Source organism: Tursiops truncatus, chromosome 18, assembly GCF_011762595.2.
Source record: "Tursiops truncatus isolate mTurTru1 chromosome 18, mTurTru1.mat.Y, whole genome shotgun sequence".
Classification (NCBI taxonomy): Eukaryota; Metazoa; Chordata; class Mammalia; order Artiodactyla; family Delphinidae; genus Tursiops; species Tursiops truncatus.
Genome location: NC_047051.1, coordinates 64,099,501 through 64,121,634, shown reverse-complemented (window position 1 = coordinate 64,121,634; position 22,134 = coordinate 64,099,501). Strand labels below are relative to the sequence as shown.

The 22,134-nt window shown below is 39.1% G+C and overlaps 1 protein-coding gene across 2 annotated transcripts in view; it reads right to left on the bottom strand.

Moving 5' to 3' along the window:
- The window catches only part of DNAJC3 (DnaJ heat shock protein family (Hsp40) member C3), an 87,952-nt gene that overhangs the window by 27,854 nt on the left and 37,964 nt on the right, over window positions 1-22,134 (bottom strand). For both annotated transcript variants that reach the window (XM_019921063.3, XM_019921064.3), the window contains exons 5-9: window positions 10,447-10,599; window positions 8,376-8,557; window positions 7,817-7,936; window positions 2,561-2,666; window positions 2,356-2,476 (exon numbers count right to left, since the gene is read on the bottom strand). In XM_019921063.3, the coding sequence (XP_019776622.1) occupies window positions 2,356-2,476; window positions 2,561-2,666; window positions 7,817-7,936; window positions 8,376-8,557; window positions 10,447-10,599 (682 nt within the window). The remainder of the gene's footprint in view (window positions 1-2,355; window positions 2,477-2,560; window positions 2,667-7,816; window positions 7,937-8,375; window positions 8,558-10,446; window positions 10,600-22,134) is intronic.

The window sequence follows — 22,134 nt, the reverse complement described above, 5'->3', positions numbered from 1 at the left end:
CAGTATGGTACTGGCACAAAAACAGAAATATGGATCAATGGAATAGGATAGAGAGCCCAGAGATAAACACACGAACATACGGTCACCTTATCTTTGATAAAGGAGGCAAGGATATACAATGGAGAAAAGACAGCCTCTTCAATAAGTGGTGCTGGGAAAACTGGACAGCTACATGTAAAAGAATGAAATTAGAACACTCCCTAACACCAAACACAAAAATAAACTCAAAATGGATTAAAGACCTAAATGTAAGGCCAGACACTATAAAACTCTTAAAGGAAAACATAGGCAGAACACTCTATGACATAAATCACAGCAAGATCCTTTTTGACCCACCTCCTAGAAAAATGGAAAAAAATAGACAAATGGAACCTAATGAAACTTAAAAGTTTTTGCACAGCAAAGGAAACCATAAACGGGATGCAAGGCAACCCTCAGAATGGCAGGAAATATTTGCAAATGAAGGAACTGACAGAGGATTAATCTCCAAAATTTATAAGCAGCTCGTGCAGCTCAATATCAAAAAAAACAAACAACCCAATCCAAAAATGGGCAGAAGACCTAAATAGACATTTCTCCAAAGAAGATATACAGATATCCAACAAACACATGAAAGGATGCTCAACATCACTAATCATTAGAGAAATGAAAATCAAAACTACAGTGAGGTATCACCTCATACCAATCAGAATGCCCATCAAAAAATCGACAAACAATACATGCTGGAGAGGGTGTGGAGAAAAGGGAATCCTCTTACACTGCTGGTGGGAATGTAAACTGATACAGCCACTATGAAGAACAGTATGGAGGTTCCTTAAAAAAACTAATAATAGAACTACCATGCGACCCAGCAATCCTACTACTGGGCATATGCCCTGAGTAAACCATAATTCAAAAAGAGTCATGTACCACAATGTTCATTACAGCACTGTTTACAATAGCCAGGACTTGGAAGCAACCTAAGTGTCCATCGACAGATGAATGGATAAAGAAGATGTGGCACATATATACAATGGAGTATTACTCAGCCATAGAAAGAAATGAAATTGAGTTATTTGTAGTGAGGTGGATGGACCTAGAGACTGTCATACAGAGTGAAGTAAGTCAGAAAGAGAAAAAAAAAATACCGTATGCTAACACATATATATGGAAATCTAAAAAAAAAACAAAATGGTTCTGAAGAACCTAGGGGCATGACAGGAATAAAGACACAGACATAGAGTATGGACCTGAGGACACAGGGAGGGGGAAGGGTAAGCTGGGATGAAGTGAGAGAGTGGCATGGACATATATACACTACCAAATGTAAAATAGATAGCTACTGGGAAGCAGCCGCATAGCACATTGAGATCAGCTCGGTGCTTTGTGACCACCTCGAGGGGTGGGATAGGGAGGGTGGGAGGGAGACGCAAGAGGAAGGAGATATGGGGATATAAGTATATGTATAGCTGATTCACTTTGTTATAAAGCAGAAACTAACACACCATTGTAAAGCAATTATACTCCAAGAAAGATGTTAAAAATAAAGAAAAGAAAACGCTTTACTTGATTTGAGACAAAAACTTTTCATTAAGGGCTCTAAGACTCACTTCTTTTCAAAATCATCTCATTTAAATGTTTATAGCATAATGTCACATGAAAAAGATCACAAAACAAAATATATGAAAGATAAAAATATATATATATATATATATGTATATGAAAGGATTCTATACAATTACTGTATTTCCCTTAGTTATCTTCCAAAAATAGGCCACTGCCTTTATTCAAGGTCCTTACAACATCTAGCAGGAATCTCTCTCTCTGCTACTTCAACTTGAACAAAGTTCGGTAAGCAGGTATCCTAACATTTACTAAACAGCTTAGGGGGTCACAGAGGATCATTTTATATTTACGCATATATGTCACATGTATGTCTGCTGTAGGTAGAATATATATACTGCATACATGCGTAGAATATGTATGCATAAAATACACACTCATACATATGCATAAAGTCTGAAAGGTGTAAATCCAAAACAAGCAGTGATTACCTCTGGATGATATGAGATCTATAATTTAAATTGTCTACCTTGTTATATATCTTTTCTAACTTGTCTCCAACAAAGAAAGTTAAAATTTTTATTTTTATATTCCACTGTACTGGTGTCAACAGCAGAACTCTTTCCTTATATGGTATAGTTTTCATGTTCCACCAAGAAAGAATAATTTTCAGGTTCTCTGCCATTTTTCTAAAATTGCCAACATTTCCAGGTACTCTGGTAAACTTGTTCTAAACAAAAGGATGTTAAACAGGTGCTAATTGCACATATAACAACTTTTAGGTATCGCAAATCAAATTCCTCAAAGATTTACCTTCATCGTACATCTCTTCTATTAAATAGGCCTCTGCTCGGTCTTTCAGAGCGTTCACATTGTCAGGTTCCATCTGTAAAACTTCCGAACACACTCGAATAGCTTCAACAGGCTTCTCATCCTAAAGGTAAGTGTGAGAAAAGAATTTATAGTTGTTTTCCACAATGTCAAGTTTTTACAATTCTGGGAGTGAGTCAACAGTTACCTTCGAAAAGCAGTGGCAAATCCTTTCTTTTGAACGAATTGTATACTCAGAAACACTTGGCTCTGTTTTCATGACAGATTCATATTTGCTGGTCGCATCTGTGTATCTGTTAAATGAGCAAATCATGATGAGTAAAAAATGAAATTCTATTTCCAGAGCTAAAGAAACGACCCTCTATTCTTCACTATATGTTACTTAAATCAATTGACCTGAATGAGCACATCCCTTCAAAGACTGCTTCTACCTTATTAATCTACAGTAGCAAGGAAGGTTCTCTCTGCAATTAAGAGTTGGGAGATAACACACATGACCACAGAAAATGTATCTGGATAAATCAAAGCATACCTGTGAGTACCCATCAAACCAAATGATGAATTCTCTACAGAAAAGTGCTCATGATTTTGAAACTGAGGAAAACACTTTGTTAAAGTCCGACTATACAAGGCTTATACTTTCAGCAAAACAGAGATCAGGTTTTCTTTCTTAGTTACTACACACTTTGATGAAATAACGGCGCCCATTACATGTTATTTTATATAACAAATATCAATATTCAAATCTAAGTACATTGTAATTCCTTGCAGAAGAAACCTGCTTTTTATTTTTTTTGGAGATTTCAACAGTTTTCTACTCACTTAGTTGTGTGTGTATATGTATGTGTGTGTGAGTATACGTAGTTTTATATAGTTTTATCACATGTGTAGATTCGTGTAACCATCACCACAATGAAGATACAGCTCTACTCCACCTCTGTAAGGTTCCTTCATGCCATCCCTTTATAGTTACACATCATCCTGCTCCCTAACCCTCAGCAATTTCTCATCTGTTTACCACCTCTATAATTTTATTTCATGAATGCTATATAAATGTAATCATACAGTAGGTAACCTTTTTTTTTTAATTTTATTTATTTTTGGCTGCATTGGGTCTTCGTTGCCACACGTGGACTTTTCTCTAGCTGTGGCGAGCGGGGGCTATTCTTCATTGCGGTGTGCGGGCTTCTCATTGCAGTGGCTTCTCTTGTTGAGGAGCATGGGCTCTAGGCGCACGGGCTTCAGTAGTTGTGGCACGCGGGCTCAGTAGTTGTGGCGCACAGGCTTAGTTACTCCGCGGACAAGAAACCTGCTTAAATTCCCAACATTACTAGCTTTCTAAGAACAATAAAAGCTATTTCAGCATTTTTTTAAACCGGTGGAAAGTACTAGTCATGTTATGCATTGTTACTCTCCTCATTAATGGCAAACTGTTGGGTTGGCCAAAAGGTTCGTTCAGTTTTTTCCATAGATGGCTCTAGTAGCACTTAGTTGTCTTTAACTTCATTTGAAACAATTATGTTAGACTGTATGTGACAGCTGTCATATCAGTGTGCATTTAAAAAAAGATCAAAATTGGTGGGCTTCCCTGGTGGCACAGTGGTTGAGAGTCCGCCTGCCGATGCAGGGGATACGGGTTCGTGCCCTGGTCCGGCAATATCCCACATGCCGCGGAGCAGCTGGGCCCCGCGAGCCATGGCCACTGAGCCTGCGCGTCCGGAGCCTGTGCTCCGCAACGGGAGAGGCCACAACAGTGAGAGGCCCGCGTACCGCCAAAAAAAAAAAAAAAATTGGTGAATTTTTGTGTAGCCATTTTAATGTTGAAGATGGAAGAAAAAAAGCAACATTTTCAGCATATTATGCTTTATTATTTCAAGAAAGGTAAAAATGCAACTGAAATGCACAAAAAGTTTTGTGCAGTGTATGGAGAAGGTGCTGTGACCGACTGAACATGTCAAAAGTGGTTTGCGAAGTTTCATGCTGGAGATTTCTCACTGGATGATGCTCCACGGTCGGGTAGACCAGTTGAAGTTGACAGCGATCAAATAGAAACAAAAACTGAGAGCAGTCAACATTATACCATGCGGGAGATAGCCAACATACTCAAAATATCCAAATCAAATGTTGAAAATCGTTTGCACCAGCTTGGTTGTATGAATCACTTTGATGTTTTGGTTCCACGTAAGTTAAGCGAAAAAAACCTTCTTGACCATATTTCCACATGCAATTCTCAACTGAAACGTAATGAAAACGTTCCATTTTTAAAACAAATTGTGACGGGCGATGAAAAGTGGATACTGTACAGTAATGTGGAACGGAAGAGATCGTGGGGCAAGCGAAATGCATCACCACCAACTACACCAAAGGCCCGTCTTCATCCAAAGAAGATGATGTTGTGTATACGGTGGGATTGGAAGGGGGTCCTCTATTATGAGCTCCTTCTGGAAAACCAAACGATTAATTCCAACAAGTACTGCTCCCAATTAGACCAACTGAAAGCAGCACTCCACGAAAAGCATCCAGAATTAATCAACAGAAAACACATAATCTTCCATCAGGATAACACAAGACCGCATATGTTTCTTTGATGACCAGGCAAAAACTGTTACAGCTTGGCTGGGAAGTCCTGATTCATCCACCATATTCACCAGACATTGCACCTTCAGATTTTCATTTATTCCGGTCTTTACAAAATTCTGTTAACAGAAAAAATTTCAATTTCCTGGAAGACTCTAAAAGGCACCTGGAACAGTTCTTTGCTCAAAAAGATAAAAAGGTTTTGGTAGATGGAATTATGACGTTGCCTGAAAAATGGCAGAAGGTAGTGGAAAAAAAGGGTGAATACGTTGTTCAATAACGTTCTTGGTGAAAATGAAAAATGTGTCTTTTATTTTTAGTTAAAAAACCGAAGGCACTTTTTGGCCCACCCAACGCAAGCTGCATTTACATGCCATTGTGGCACATTATTCCCAAAGTGCTGCAATCTTCAAATTTAAATGCCACTGTATTAAAATATAGGTTTAAATACAAAACTTAAAGCAAAAGCTAGACATCAATGTCAAAATCCTAGTTGGGATACTGTTCTATAGATTTCCAAGATGGTACAATTGTAGGAAATTATACAGAGTATGTGAGACCTCGCTCTATTTCTTAAAACTATGTGTGAAACTACAATTAGAAATTAAAAGTTCAATTAGAAAATAATGCACTTCACTTTAAAAAAACAAAAAAAGGTAGCTTCTGGAAAGGTGGAGTAGATGTACCTTCCCCAATTCCTCTACCTAGATACCTGTGTAAATATCCTGGACATTGTATGTCCTTTTTTTTAATATGAAAAGACTAAAAAAGGGGGAGACAAGAAAATTATGATCCCACCCCCACCAATATCAGCAGGTCAACTGGAGAGCCTAGACTTCTTCCCTGGTGAGCCTGTAATGAGGTGTGTCCACACCCAAGCAAGGTGGTGTCGGAGAATGCCACGTTGGGAGCCAGAACTTTCATCCATGGCCAGAACTGAGTCCCCAAAACTCTTACCCACACCAAGCAGTAGTGGCAATCCCACACCTCGAATAGCAATGAAGGCCAAGTGGGAAACTTCTACCTCAATCTGGCAGTTAACGAGGTTGTGCCTACCCCCCAGGCCCTCATGCTCACTTTGCTGGAACAATGTCAGGAAAAGCCACCCAAAACAGAAGATTTAAATAAAATACAGTATCTTATAAAATGAACATATCCAGGTTTCAATTAAAAACTAATCATCAGGGCTTCCCTGGTGGCGCAGTGGTTGGGGGTCCACCTGCCGATGCAGGGGACACGGGTTCGTACCCCAGTCTGGGAAGATCCCACGTGCCACGGAGTGGCTGGGCCCGTGAGCCATGGCCGCTGAGCCTGCACATCTGGAGCCTGTGCTCCGCAATGGGAGAGGCCACAACAATGAGAGGCCCGTGTACCGCAAAAAAAACAAACTAATCATCATACCAAGAAACAGGAAGATCTCAAACCAACACCAAGAGGACAGAGATGTTAAAGCAGCCATGAAAAAAGCAGCAATTAACAAACATGCTTAAAGCAAATGAAAAAATAGAATGCCTCAGCAAAGAAATGGAAAGTCTCAGCAAAGAAATAGAAGATATGAACATTCCAAATAGAATTTTTAGAACTGAAAAGTATAAAAACTGAAATAAATTGCTCACCACATGTGCTCAAGAGCAGAATGTAGGGGACAGAGAAAAGAATCAGTGAATTGGAAGAATAGAAATTACCAAATCTGAACAACAGAGAAAATGAACTGAAAAAGAAAAATAAACAGAGCCTCAGGGACTGTAGGGCTAAAACAAAAACTCTAACATTTATGTTAATTAGAGTCTAAGAAGGAAAATAGAGAGAGGGCAGGGCTGAAAAAGTATTCCCAGAAATAATGGCTGGAAACTTCCCAAAATTTGACAAGAGACATAAACCTACATATTCTAGAAGCTAAGGATACGCCAAACAGGATAAACACAAAGAAATCCATGCTGAGATATATCATAATTAAACTTCTGAAAACTAAAGACAAGGAAATAATCTGAAAAGCAGTCAGAGGAAAATAACTCCTTATCTTTAGGGAAAAAACAATTAGAATGACAATGGATTTCTCATCAGGAACCATGGAAGCCAGAAAGAAATGGCACAATATTTTTCAGCTGCTGTAACAAAAGAACTGTTAACCCAGAATCCTGTACTGAGAGGAAATGTCTGCATACTCTGTATACATCGCTATCACTCTAGATGTATATTACCTTTTAATAATCAATTTATGTGCCTGTCTCCCACACTAAACTACCAGCGTCTTAAGACCAAACACTACTATTCATATTCATTTCTGCACCCCCCAGTACATAGTCAGTTCCTGATACAGGAAAAATTCAGTAAATAGTTGGTGAAATATAAAATAAATCTGCTGGTAAGAATATTATGCAGGGACTTCCCTGGTGGCACAGTGGTAAGAATCCGTCTGCCAGGACACGGGTTTGAGCCCTGGTTCTGGAAGATCCCACATGCCGCGGAGCAACTAAGCCCGCGTGCCACAACTACTGAGGCCGCGCACCTGGAGCCTGTGCTCTCAACAAAAGAAGCCACCGCAATGAGAAGCCCGCGCACCACAACAACCCCGCTGGCTGCAACTAGAGAAAGCCCACACGCATCAATGAAGACCCAACACAGCTGAAAATAAACAAATAAACAAATTGTAAATAAATTTAAAAAAGAATACTATGTAGTTACCATTATTTATATTCTGCCTTATTCAAAAAGTGTACAATTGTAGTTTTGCTAAGGCTCAATGCCATCTAAGATACTCCACCCTCAACGGCAAGAAGTAAGAGCAAGCAGTTCAGTTGTTCTTTTGTGGCCACAACCAGACATATGAGGGAAGGTGAGATCCTCTGCACAAGCATAGTCTTACCTGCCTTCTTTGATGAGCTCTTCAGCTGACTTAATCAGCTTATTAAGTTTCTTGACTTGTTTATAGTGTGCAAAACACCTTTTATGATCCTGGTCAAGTTTAAGACATTCACGAACTTCACTGTTCATGGATTAAAAAAAGGAAAATACTCCAAGTAAAAATAATCAATAAATGGTTTTTCATACTAAATATAGAAATCACAACAAAAGGTATTTTTTGTCTGTAACAATTAAAATATACTGACAATAATTTATCATACACTGTTATATACGACATTGTATTATGCACACACATTTATTAATTCTAGTTCAAATGACTTAAGTAGAGATATATAACAAACACTATTTTGCTTCTGCAAATGTAATACCCTCCTGTTTATTATTTCATGAAGTATGAAAAGAACTAATGTGGAAGCAGAATAACTTAAGAGATAACACAAAATTATAGATATATAAAAAGGCCTTAACCGTAATTTTATTAAAGTTAAAAAGAAAATGGGAGTATTCTCTTACTGCAAACAATAAAAAGATGAGGAGATGTGTATGTTACTAGAACTGACCTGAGAGATAGTTCATGGTCTCCTAGCTCATAGTACAGTGTGCTGATTTTATAAAATGCCTCAGTATTATCATTCTTCAATTTTGATGCAGCTTTTAAGTCACTTATCGCTTTCCTAGGTTCCCCTTCTTTTATAAAACATTCAGCTCGAAGTTCCCGTAATTCTGCATCCCAAACACAAACCTTGAGAAACAAAAGAACTAGACTTAAAGAAACAGTAAATTATGCACATTCATACTTGCACCTGATATATTTTATCTACATATTTATCAACATAAAACATCCTCAATTAATGTGATGACTCCTATATTGTAAGTAATATTAAAAAGTCTAATACAATTTAGATGTGACAAAAATAATGAGATGTGACAAAATAATTTCTCCACAGATGTCTTAAATAAATTCCAATGGGGTAAGGGATATATGTACTAACAAGGCCCTTTCCCTACCCCTTTCAGTTATATAATTCTAAAACACTGAAAGTAAGAAAACATGGTATTTACTATTAGAAGGTGGTTCCCAGTGAAGTATATTTGATTTTTTTATATAAATTTATTTATTTTATTTAATTTTTTATTTTTGGCCGTGTTGGGTCTTCGTTGCTGCACATGGGCTTTTCTCCAGTTGCGGCGAGTGGGACCACTCTCTGCTGCGTTGTGCAGGCTTCTCATTGCGGTGGCCTCTCCTCTCCTATTGCGAAGCAAGGGCTCTAGGCACGTGGGCTTCAGTAGTTGTGATACGCGGGCTCTAGAGCACAGGCTCAGCAGTTGCGCACAAGCTCAGCTGCTCTGCAGCATGTGGGATCTTCTCAGACCAGGGCTCGAACCCGTGTCCCCTGCATTGGCAGGTGAATTCTTAACCACTGTGCCACCAGGGAAGCCCTACTGTATTTGATTTTGAAGAGAATATTTTCTAACTGGATTTTTGTAGTTAACAATTCTAATTTCTAGTCTCAAAAAATAAAATCTAGGCTCTAAATTCACAAAATATTTTTATTCTACCAGTAACTATATTAAATGATCTTTTAAAATATGTTACCTCTTTGAAATTAAATCCGCATATCACAAAAATAAAGAGAAAAACAATGTGAGAAGGCTGAAGCTTCACTGTTTCCATTTTATCAAAAAGTTGTCAATGTTTAGTACACCACTAGTATTCTTCAAAATGTAAACCCAAATGCTCACCAATAAGACCTGTGTAAGTGTCTTTATATATTTCTTAGAGCTGTATTAAAGTCATGTCAACTTTTCACAATTTGATTTCACTAAATCAATATTGTATATAAACTAAATACAACAAGCTAGGTCAAGATGGATAGTCTCATTACTGGAAGGTGAAAATCATAAATTTATATTTCCTTGATAAAGCATTAACAAAATAATTTAGTAAACCGTGAATTCCACTGGACATCACACAATTTCCTCTATAAAACTATCAAAAAGTGGCCATTCTACATACATCGAGTTTATTGCCAAGATTAGACTACACAAAGTGCTATGAAAATGATAAATAAATATGAATTATGACTGCTTCCATTTGAATATTATTTTAGACTTCCTTCTGAAACCATTACATCCTTTGTCATTAAGTCCTTGCTGAGGCAGACTTAGACTTCCCTATCTAGAACCCTCTGGATCCTATCAACTCTTCATCTGCCTTCTTCCCTAGAAACTTCTCACTCTAAACACTCATCTTTCCTCCCAAACATCATTTTTCCTTTTTCTTCAACCAACTCTTTCATCTTTTACCCCATTAACTAACCCCTAGAGTTTTCTTGCCCTGCCCCCCCAAAATGCAAAATCAAACAGGAAACAGCAAAGCAGGCAATGTACAAAAATATGCAACTCCCACTCCATAGCACCTTCAGTATATTTACTGAAATTTTCAGTCCCAAATTTTGTTCTGTATAAACACCATCTTTCAATTAGGAGCTGAAAACCCCAGGGTCAATCTGATTTTATGCTATCTAGGTTTTTTTATGGTATATAACATGTCAAAGTATATACACATACCTTATAGTAAAAAGCAGTAAGTGTTAGGCATGTCAGCTGCAAGAGCAAAAAAAAACTTACCTCTAAAACCTTATCAAGGAAGGTTATAGCAGCAATATAATCTGAACTTTCAAAAGCATCAAGTGCTTGTGAACGCAAATGCTGCATTTCATCAGATTTGATAAGTTGGGACTGGGCTTCTTTTTCTTCATTTTCACTTGGATTTGATTTGAGCTATAACAATAATAAGAAATTAAACAGGGTTTTCAATCTCTTGAGTGTAACAACCATAATATACAATGATCTGACCCTTCCAAACACTCAAGTTCATCGGGGGAAAGGGGTAAGGAGACACTGGCACAACCGGCTTCTCCAATGACTCGTCCCCTGGTGCTGATCACTGTGGGAAGCAGCAGCAAAGGCATCCTTATTCCCACCAATACGGTGCACGAGAGCAAGCAGTGGAGCTAGAGTCAAAACAGTTGGGTCGCCAAAACTTCCCAGGAAGCAAATATATTTAGGAATGTGAAAAGGTAGAGAAGAATGAAGAAAAGCACCTTTCTCACTTTCTTATATATAGCTGCAGAAAAACTTGAGTTTTATGTGTTTTGCCTTCTAATTATATTTCTTAAGTTTTTTTTTTTTTTTTTTTTTTTTTTGCGGTACACGGGCCTCTCACTGTTGTGGCCTCTCCCATCGCGGAGCACAGGCTCCTCGGCCATGGCTCACGCGCCCAGCCACTCCGCGGCATGTGGGATCTTCCTGGACCGGGACACGAACCCGTGTCCCCTGCATCGGCAGGCAGACTCTCAACCACTGCGCCACCAGGGAAGCCCCTTAAGTATTTATTTTTAAGTATAAAATAATTTTATCACAATAATGAAGAGCATAGGGAAACTGAAGGAGAGGGCAGTTTTTTAGAGGTTATAAGATAAAAAGGATTTGATACCAGAGGGTTTGAGGTATAGTAAGAAAGGAAGACTTTACAGGGAAAAATAAGAGAGTAATATCTTATTTAAAAGGCTTATGACATGATTTTAGGAGGTTCACACATTGACTCTTTTATTAAACATCTTTATCAAGGTATACTCCATATACCATAAAATTCACTCATTTTGACTGTGCAATTTCATGATTTTTAATAAACTTACAAAGTATGCAACCATTATCACAGTTTTAGACCATTTCTGCCACCTCAATAAAATCCCTTGTGTCTGCTTACAGTTCATTCCTGCCCCCAGGTTGGCCTCATATGCACAGTCAACTCTTAACAATTTCTTCCTCCAGATGGAAAAATCTTAAGCCTAATGGCACAGAAAAATTGGATGCCTACATTAAAAAGCTACTGATTTTGGGCTTCCCTGGTGGCGCAGCGGTTGAGAGCCCGCCTGCCAATGCAGGGGACACAGGTTCGTGCCCCGGTCCGGGAAGATCTCACATGCCGCAGAGCGGCTAGGCCCGTGAGCCATGGCCAATGGGCCTGCGCGTCCAGAGCCTGTGCTCTGCAACGGGAGATGCCACAACAGTGACAGGCCCGCGTACCGCAAAAAAAAAATAAATAAAATAAATAAATAAAAAGCTACTGATTTTTTGGAAAGATTTTTCTTTAAGATTAGTTTCTATGTGATAATTCCTGAAATCTAATATTCCTACTAAGATGGGAATTGTAGTTAATGGGCTCCCGTTTTGGGTGAAGTACAGACACCAGTAGGTTATTTCTAGAAATACCTCCCCTTCGGTTGACCGATCACACTGCTTCCCCTTCAGTGGACTCATTTTTAAAAACACCCCCAGTAGCTACCTGGTAGAAGAGAATACTCCGAATGAGAAAACTTAGGAATATTAGTTCTTGGTGAAGGGACTGTATTTCTCCATTTTGTTTTTTGGATATTTTAGGTATTCTTTTCTGTCTGTTTAATCTTTGGCTTTTGAAGGAATGGCTAGGACTCCAAGCATTCATAGGTCACTGGGAAATGGCAACCTTAGCTCACTATGGAGGAGGATTTTCCCTGCATGACTGAATTTACAAGTTGAAGGAAGCTACTTTGGGCTATGGAATACCTGTCTTTGCTTTAGCATCCTCGGGGTAGTCTTGAATATTTTTAATAAACCACGCTGGAAGGAGTATAAGTGTGTATGTGCTGTCACTTTGCTCTGGGTAAAAGTAGATGTTTAGTGATAACTTGTTTCCACGATGATGATGATGATGATGATGATGATGATGATGTGTCAGGTATCCAGCATTATAATTCAACATCTGTATACACTACCAAGTGATCACTCCCACAAGTCTAGTTACCATTCATCATTATACAGCTGACCCCCTTCACCCATTATACCCAACTCCCAACCCCCGTCCCCTCCAGTAACCACTAATCTATTCTCTGCAACTATGAATAAATTTCATTTTGTTTGTTCATTTGTTTGTCTTTTTAGATTCCACATAAGTGAAATCATACAGTATTTGTCTTTCTCCATCTGATTTATTTTACTCAGCCTAATACACTCAAGATCCATCCATATTGTCACAAATGGAAGGATTTCTTTTTTTATAGCTGAATAGTATTCCACTGCATATACATACTACATCTTATTTTTTTATTATTTTTTATTTTTTTGCAGTACACAGGCCTCTCACTGTTGTGGCCCCTCCCGTTGTGGAGCACAGGCTCCAGACGCGCAGGCTCAGTGGCCATGGCTCATGGGCCTAGCCGCTCCGTGGCATGTGGGATCTTCCCAGACCGGGGCACAAACCCGTGTCCCCTGCATCGGCAGGCGAACTCTCAACCACTGCGCCACCAGGGAAGCCCCTACACCTTATTTGTTCATCCATCAATGGACACTTAGGTTGTTTCCATATCTTGGCTATTGTAAATAATGCTGCAGTGGACATAGAGGGGGGCATATATATTGGTAAGTTGTTTCCTATATGTACACTACTGCCCCCTTTTGGACAGAATGTATTAGAGACTGCCTCTTCTGGATGGAATTTGCATCTTTTCTCTCCCAAACTTTTACAGTCTATTCTCTTCAACACAATCTTTCTTGTAGGAAGGTGAGGGAGGGGAAGGCCCTAAACCTCGAGGGTGAGAATGGAGGGCTCAGCCTCACTCCATGGTCAAATAATGGGAATGGGAAAGAAAGAGTGAGCTCTGGTCATCTGGGCTTCTTTGGGGTTGGGAGGGAAGAGGAGAAGAGGGGGAGATTCTTCCAGGGAGGTAAGAAAGGAATCTGAGGAACAAACTAAGGGCATATAACTCAGGAGAGTTTCAAAGAGGGTTAAGTGAGATGAAGCTTTTCACTCTTATCCCAAGGTTGCTGACTCCTCCCAAGTGCCCTCTCATGTTCTGCGATACTTACCCGTGGAGAGTGAACCCTACTGATATTTCCCTCCCTCCTTTTGTCATGTTTCTTGATATCCCTTCTTTTCTTTGGTGCTTTACATTTCTGACTCTTTCAGCCAAACCTCTATCTGTAACAGTACTTTATTTCGTATTAACCACAGTCACTATCTTTTGGAGAAAAAATCGTAATAATGAACATAGATGCAAAAATCGTCCACAAAATGCTAGCAAACTGATTCCACACACTGAAAGGTTCATACACCATGATCAAGTGGGGTTTATTTCAGGGATGCAAGGAGTTTTCAACATCTGCAAATCAACACAATATACCACATTGACAAGTTAAAGAATAAAAACTATATGATCATCTCAATAGATACAGAAAAGATAAAATTCAACATCCACTTGTGATTAAAAAAACTCTTCAGAAAGTGGGCATAGAGGGAACATACCTCAACATAATAAAGGTCACACATGACAAACCCACAGCCAACATCACACGCAATGGTGAAAAGCTGAAAGCATTTCCTCTCAGATTGGGAACAAGACAAGGATGTCCACTCTCACCACTTTTATTCAAGTCCTAACCACAGCAATCAGAGAAAAAAAACAAATAGAAGGAATCCAAAATGGAAAAGAAGAAGTAAAACTGTTGCAGACAACATGAGGCTATACATAGAAAATCCTACAGATGCTACCAGACAACTACTAGAGCTCATCAATGAATTTGGTAAAGTTACTGGATACAAGATTAATATAAATAAATCTGTTGAATTTCTATATACTAGCAATGAAATATCAGAAACAGAAATTAAGGAAACAATCCCATTAACTATCACATCAAAAAGAATAAAATATCTAGGAATAACCCTACCTAAAGAGGCAACAGACCTGTACTCTGAGAACTCTAAGATGTTAGTGAAAGAAACTGAAGACAACATAGATGGAAATATACACCAAGTTCTTGGACTGGAAGAATTAACATGGTTAAAACAACCATAGAACCCAAGGCAATCTACAGATTCAATGCAACCCCTATCAAATTACCAATGGTATTTTTCACAGAACTAGAACAAAAATTTTTTTAATTTGTATAGAAACACAAAAAACCTCGAATAACCAAAACAATCTTGAGAGAGAACGGAGCTGGAGGAATCACACTCCCTAACTTCAGACTATATTAAAAAACTACAGTAATTAAAACAGTGTGGTACTGGCACAAAAAACAGAAATAGAGATCAATGGAACAAGATAGAAAGCCCAGAAATAAACCCATGCACTTATGGTCAATTAATCTACAACAAAGGAGGCAAGAATATACAATGGAGAAAAGACAGCCTCTTCAATAAGTGGTGCTGGGAAAACTGGACAGCTACATGTAAAAGACTGAAATTAGAACATTCCCTAACACTAAATACAAAAATAAACTCAAAATGGATTAAAGACCTAAATGTGAGACCAGATACTATAAAACTCCTGGAGGAAAATGGAGGCAAAACACTCCTTGACATAAATTCCAGCAATACTTCTTGGATCCATCTCCCAGAGTAATGGTAATAAAAACAAAAATAAACAAAAGGAACTCAATTAAACTTAAAAGCTTTTGCACAGCAAAGGAAACCACAAACAAAATGAAAAGACAACCAGCAGACTGGAGGAAAATATTTGCAAATGATGCTACAGACAGGGTATTAATTTCTAAAATGTACAAACAGTTCATACAGCTTAATATGAAAAAAACCAAACAACCCAATGAAAAATGGGCAGAAGACCTAAACAGACATTTCTCCAAAGAAGACATACAGATGCTCAACAGGCACATGAAAGGGTGCTCAACATCACTAATTATTAAAGAAATGCAAACCAAAACTACCATAAGGTATCACTTCACACCAGTCAGAATGGTCAACATTAAGAAGCCTACAAACAATAAATGCTGGAGAGGGTGTGGAGAAAAAGCAATCCTCCTACAAAGTTGGTGGGGATGCAAATTGGTGCAGCCCACTATGAAGAACAGTATGGAGGTTCCTTAAAAAACTAAAAACAGAGTTATCACATGATCCTGCAATCCCACTCCTGGGCATATACCCAGAGAAAACCCTACTCGAAAAGATACATGCATCCAAATATCCACAGCAGCACTGTTTATAATAGCCAAGAAATGGAAGCAACCTAAATGTCCCTCAGCAGATGAATGGATAAAACAGATGTGGTGTGGAGATACACACACACACACACAAAGAATACTACTCAGCCATTAAAAGGACTGAAATCGGGTCATTTGTAGAGACGTGGAAGGACCTAGAGACTGTCTTACAGAGTGAAGGAAGTCAGAAAGAGAAAAATGAATATCATATATTAATGCATATATGTGGAATCTGAAATAATTGGTATAGACGATCTTATTTACAAAGCAGAAATAGAGACAAAGATACAGAGAACAAATGTATGGATACCAAGGGGGAAGGGGGGGTGAATTGGCAAATTGGGATTGACATATATACACTATTGATAATGTGTATAAAATAGGTAACTAGGGGACAACTTCAATATGGTGGAGGAGTAAGACGTAGAAATCACCTTCTTCCCCACAAATACATCAAAACTATACCTACATGTGGAACAACTCCTACAGAACACCTACTGAACACTGGCAGAAGACCTCAGACTTCCCAAAAGGCAAGAAACTCCCCACATACCTGGGTAGGGCAAAAGAAAAAAGAAAAAACAGAGACAAAAGAATAGGAACGAGACCTGCACCTCTGGGAGGGAGCTGTGGAGGAAAAGTTTCCACACACTAGGAAGACCCTTCAGTGGCGGAGACAGGAGGAGGGCGGGGGGAAGCTTCGGAGCTACAGAGGAGAGCACAGCAACAGGGGTGCGGAGGGCAAAGCGGAGAGATTCCCGCACAGAGGATTGGTGCCAACCAGCACTCACCAGCCTGAGAGGCTTGTCTGCTCACCTGCTGGGGCGGGCGGGGGCTGGGAGCTGAGGCTCGGGCTTCAGAGGTCAGATCCCAGAGAGAGGACTGGGGGTGGCTGCATGAACACAGCCTGAAGGGGGCTAGTGTGCCACAGCTAGCAGGGAGGGAGTCCAGGAAAAAGTCTGGACCTGCCTAACAGGCAAGAGACCACTGTTTCAGGGTGCACAAGGCGAGCAGATTCAGAGCACCACCTAAACGAGCTCCAGAGACGGGCGTGAGCTGCAGCTACCAGCACGGACCCCAGAGACAGGCATGAAATGCTAAGGCTGCTGCTGCCGCCACCAAGAAGCCTGTGTGAAGCACAGGTCACTGTCCACACCTCCCGTCTCGGTAGCCTGTGCGGCCCGCCACTGCCAGGGTCCCGTGATCCAGGGACAACTTCCCCGGGAGAACACATGGTGCGCCTCAGGCTGGTGCAACGTCACTCTGGCCTCTGTTGCTGCAGGCTTGCCCCGCATTCCATATCCCTCCCTGCCCCCCTCGGCCTGAGTGAGCCAGAGCCCCCTAATCAACTACTATTTTAACCCCATCCTGTCTGGGTGGGGAACAAACACCCTCAGGCGACCTACATGCAGAGGCGGGGCCAAATACAAAGCCGAACCCTAGGAGCTGTGTCAACAAAGAAGAGAAAGGGAAATTTCTCCATGGAGCCTCAGGAGCAGTGGATTAAATCTCCACAATCAACTTGACGTACCTGCACCTGTGGAAGACCTGAATAGACAATGAATCATCCCAAAATTGAGGCAGTGGACTTTGGGAGCAACTTTAGACTAGGGGTTTGCTTTCTGCGTCTATTTGGTTTCTGGTTTTATGTTTATCTTATTTAGTATTTAGAGCTTATTATCATTGGTAGATATGTTTATTGATTTGGTTGCTCTCTTCCTTTTTTTTTAATATACATTTTTTTTCCCTTTTTCTCTTTTTGTGAGTGTGTATGGGGATGCTTCTTTGTGTGATTTTCTCTGTATAGCTTTGCTTTTGCCATTTGTCATAGGGTTCTGATTGTCCATTTTTAGTTGTTGTTGTTTGGGGTTTTTTTAGTATAGTTTTTAGCACTTGTTATCTTTGGTAGATTTGTTTGTTGGTTTCGTTGGTCACTTTTCTCTTTCTTTTTTTTATTACATTTTATGTTTTCATTTTTATTAATTTTTTTCTATTTTAATACCTTTATTTTATTTATTTTTTCTTTCTTCCTTTCTTCTTTTTTCTCCCTTTTCTTCTGAGCCGTGTGGCTGACAGGGTCTTGGTGCTCTGGCCAGGTGTCAGGCGTGAGCCTCTGAGGTGGGAGAGCTGAGTTCAAGACATTGGTCCCCAGGAGACGTCCCAACCCCACGTAACACCAAACAGCGAAAGCTCTACCAGAGATCTCCGTCTCAACGCTAAAACCCAGCTCCACTCAACGACCAGCAAGCTCCAGTGCTGGACACCCTATGCCGAACAACTAGCAAGACAGGAACACAAGCCAACCATTAACAGAGAGGCTGCCTAAAATCATAAGTTCACAGACACCCCAAAACACACCACTGGATATGGTCCTGGCTCACCAGAAAGACAAGATCCAGCCTCATCCACCAGAACACAGGCACCACTCTCTTCCACCAGAAAGCCTACACAACCCACTGAACCAACCTTACCCACTGGGAGCAAAAACCAAATACAACAGGAACTACAAACCTGCAGCCTGCAAAAAGGAAACCCCAAACACACTGTTAAACAAAATGAGCAGACAGAGAAATACACAGCAGATGAAGGAACAGGGTAAAAACCCACCAGACCAAACAAATGAAGAGGAAATAGGCAGTCTACCTGAAAAAGAATTCAGAGTAATGACAGTAAAGATAATTCAAAATCTTGGAAATAGAAAGGAGAAAATACAAGAAATGTTTAACAAGGACCTAGAAGAACTAAAGATCAAACAAACAATGAAGAACAACACAATAAATGAAACTAAAAATTCTCTAGAAGGAATCAACAGAATAACTGAGGCTGAAGAATGGATGAGTGACCTGGAAGATAAAATAGTGGAAATAACTACCACAGAGCAGAATAAAGAAAAAAGAATGAAAAGAATTGAGGACAGACTCAGAGACCTCTGGGACAAGAGAAACACACCAACATTCCAATTATAGGGGTCCCAGAAGAAGAAGGGGAAAAAAAAGGGACTCAGAAAATATGTGAAGAGATTATAGTTGAAAACTTCCGTAATATGGGTAAGGAAATAGTCAATCAAGTCCAGGAAGCGCAGAGAGTCCCATACAGGATAAATCAAAGGAGAAACATGGCAAGACACATATTAATCAAACTATCAAAAATTAAACACACACAAAAAATATTAAAAGCAGCAACGGAAAAGCAACAATTATCATACACGGGAATCCCCGTAAGGTTAACAGGTGATCTTTCAGCAGAAACTCTGGAAGCCAGAAGGGACTGGCAGGACATATTTAAACTGATGAAAGGGGAAAACCTACAACCAAGATTACTCTACCCAGCAAGGATCTCATTCAGATTCGACAGAGAAATTAAAACCTTTACAGACAAGCAAAAGCTAAGAGAATTCAGCACCACCAAACCAGCTCTACAGTAAATGCTAAAGGAACTTCTCTAGGCAGGAAACACAAGAAAAGGAAAAGACTTACAATAACAAACCCAAAACAATTAAGAAAATGGTACAAGGAACATACATATCGATAAGCACCTTAAACGTAAATGGATTAAATGCTCAAACCAAAAGACACAGACTGGCTGAATGGACACAAAAATAAGACCCATACATACGCTGTCTACAAGAGACCCGCTTCAGACCTAGGGACACGTACAGACTGAAAGTGAGGGGACGGAAAATGATACTCCATGGAAATCAAAAGAAAGCTGGAGTAGCAATTCTCATATCAGACAAAATAGACTTTAAAATAAAGACTATTACAAGAGACAAAAAAGGACACTACATAATGACCAAGGGGTCAATCCAAGAAGAAGATATAACAACTGTAAATATTTATGCGCCCAACATAGGAGCACCTCAATACATTAAAGCACATGCTAACAGCCATAAAAGAGGAAATCAACAATAACACAATCATAGTAGGGAACTTTCTAACACCCCACTTTCATCAGTGGACAGATCATCCAAAATGAAAATATATAAGGACACACAAGCTTAAATGATAAATTAAACAAGATGGACTTAATTGATATTTATAGGACATTCCATCCAAAAATTGCAGATTATACTTTCTTCTCAAGTGCTCATGGAATATTCTCCAGGATAGATCATCTCTTGGGTCACAAATCAAGCCTTGGTAAATTTAAGAAAATTGAATCGTATCAAGTATCTTATCTGACTACAACGCTATGAGACTAGATATCAATTACAGGAAAAAATCTGTAAAAAATACAAACACATGGAGGCTAAACAATACACTACTAAATAACCAACAGATCACTGAAGAAATCAAAGAGGAAATCAAAAAATACCTAGAAACAAATGACAATGAAAACATGATGACCGAAAACATGATGACCCAAAACCTATGGGATGCAGCAAAAGCACTTCTAAGAGGGAAGTTTATAGCAATACAACCCTGTCTCAAAAAACAAGAAACATCTGAAATAAAAAAGCCTAACCTTACATCTAAAGCAGTTAGAGAAAGGAGAACAAAAAGCCCCCCAAGTTAACAGAAGGAAAGAAATCATAAACATCAGGTCAGAATTAAGTGAAAAAGAAATGAAGGAAACGATAGCAAAGATCAATACTACTAAAAGCTGGTTCTGATAAGATAAACAAAATTGATAAACCATTAGCCAGACTCATCAAGAAAAAAAAGGGAAAAGACTTAAATCAATAGAATTAGAAATGAAAAAGGAGAAGTAACAACTGACACTGCAGAAATACAAAGTATCATGAGAGATTACTACAAGCAACCATGTGCCAATAAAATGGACAACCTGGAAGGAATGGACAAATTCTTAGAAATGCACAACCTTATGAGACTGAACCAGGAAAAAATAGAAAATATGAACAGACCAATCACAAGCACTGAAATTGAAACTGTGATTAAAAATCTTCAAACGAGCAAAAGCCCAGGACCAGATGGCTTCACAGGCGAATTCTATCAAACATTTAGAGAAGAGATAACACCTATCCTTCTCAAACTCTTCCAAATATAGGGAAGAAACTCATTCTACGGGGCCAAACTCATTCTATGAGGCCATCATCACCCTGATACCAAAACCAGACAAAGATGTCATAAAGAAAGAAAACTACAGGCCAATATCACTGATGAACATAGATGCAAAAATCCTCAACAAACTACAGGCAAGCAGAATCCAACAGCACATTAAGAGCATCATACACCATGATCAAGTGGCGTTTATCCCAGTAATGCAAGGATTCTTCAATATATGCAAATCAAGCAATGTGATACACCATATTAACAAACTGAAGGAGAAAAACCATATGATCATCTCGATAGATGCAGAGAAAGCTATCAACAAAATTCAACACCCATTTATGATAAAAACCTTCCAGAAAGTAGGCATAGAGGGAACTTACCTCAACATAATAAACGCCATATATGACAAACACACAGCCAACATCGTCCTCAATGGTGAAAAACTGAAACCATTTCCACTAAGATCAGGAACAAGACAAGGTTTCCCACTCTCACTACTATTATTCAACATAGTTTTGGAAGTTTTAGCCACAGCAATCAGAGAAGAAAAAGAAATAAAAGGAATCCAAGGAAAAGAAGATGTAAAGCTGTCACTGTTTGGAGATGACACAATACTATACATAGAGAATCCTAAAGATGCTACCAGAAAACTACTGGAGCTAATCAATGAATTTGGTAAAAGTAGCAGGATACAAAATTAATGCCCAGAAATCTTGGCATTCCTATACACTAATGATGAAAACTCTGAAAGTGAAATTAAGAAAACACTCCCACTGACCACTGCAACAAAAAAAATAAAATAACTAGGAATAAAGTTACAAAAGGAGACAAAAGACCTGTATGCAGAAAATTATAAGACACTGATAAAGTAAATTAAAGATGATACAAATAGATGGAGAGATATACCATGTCCCTGGATTGGAAGAATCAACATTCTGAAAATGACTAAACTACCCAAAGCAATCTACAGACTCAATGCAATCCCTATCAAACTACCAATGGCATTTTTCACAGAACTAGAACAGAAAATCTCACAATCTGTATGTAAACACAAAAGACCACGAATAGCCAAAGCAATCTTGAGAAAGAAATATGGAGCTGGAGGAATCAGGCTCCCAGACTGTAGACTATACTACAAAGCTACAGTAATCAAGACAGTATGGTACTGGCACAAAAACAGAAATAGAGATCAATGGAACAGGATAGAAAGTCCAGAGATAAACCCATGCACCTATGGTCACCTTATCTTTGATAAAGGAGGCAAGAA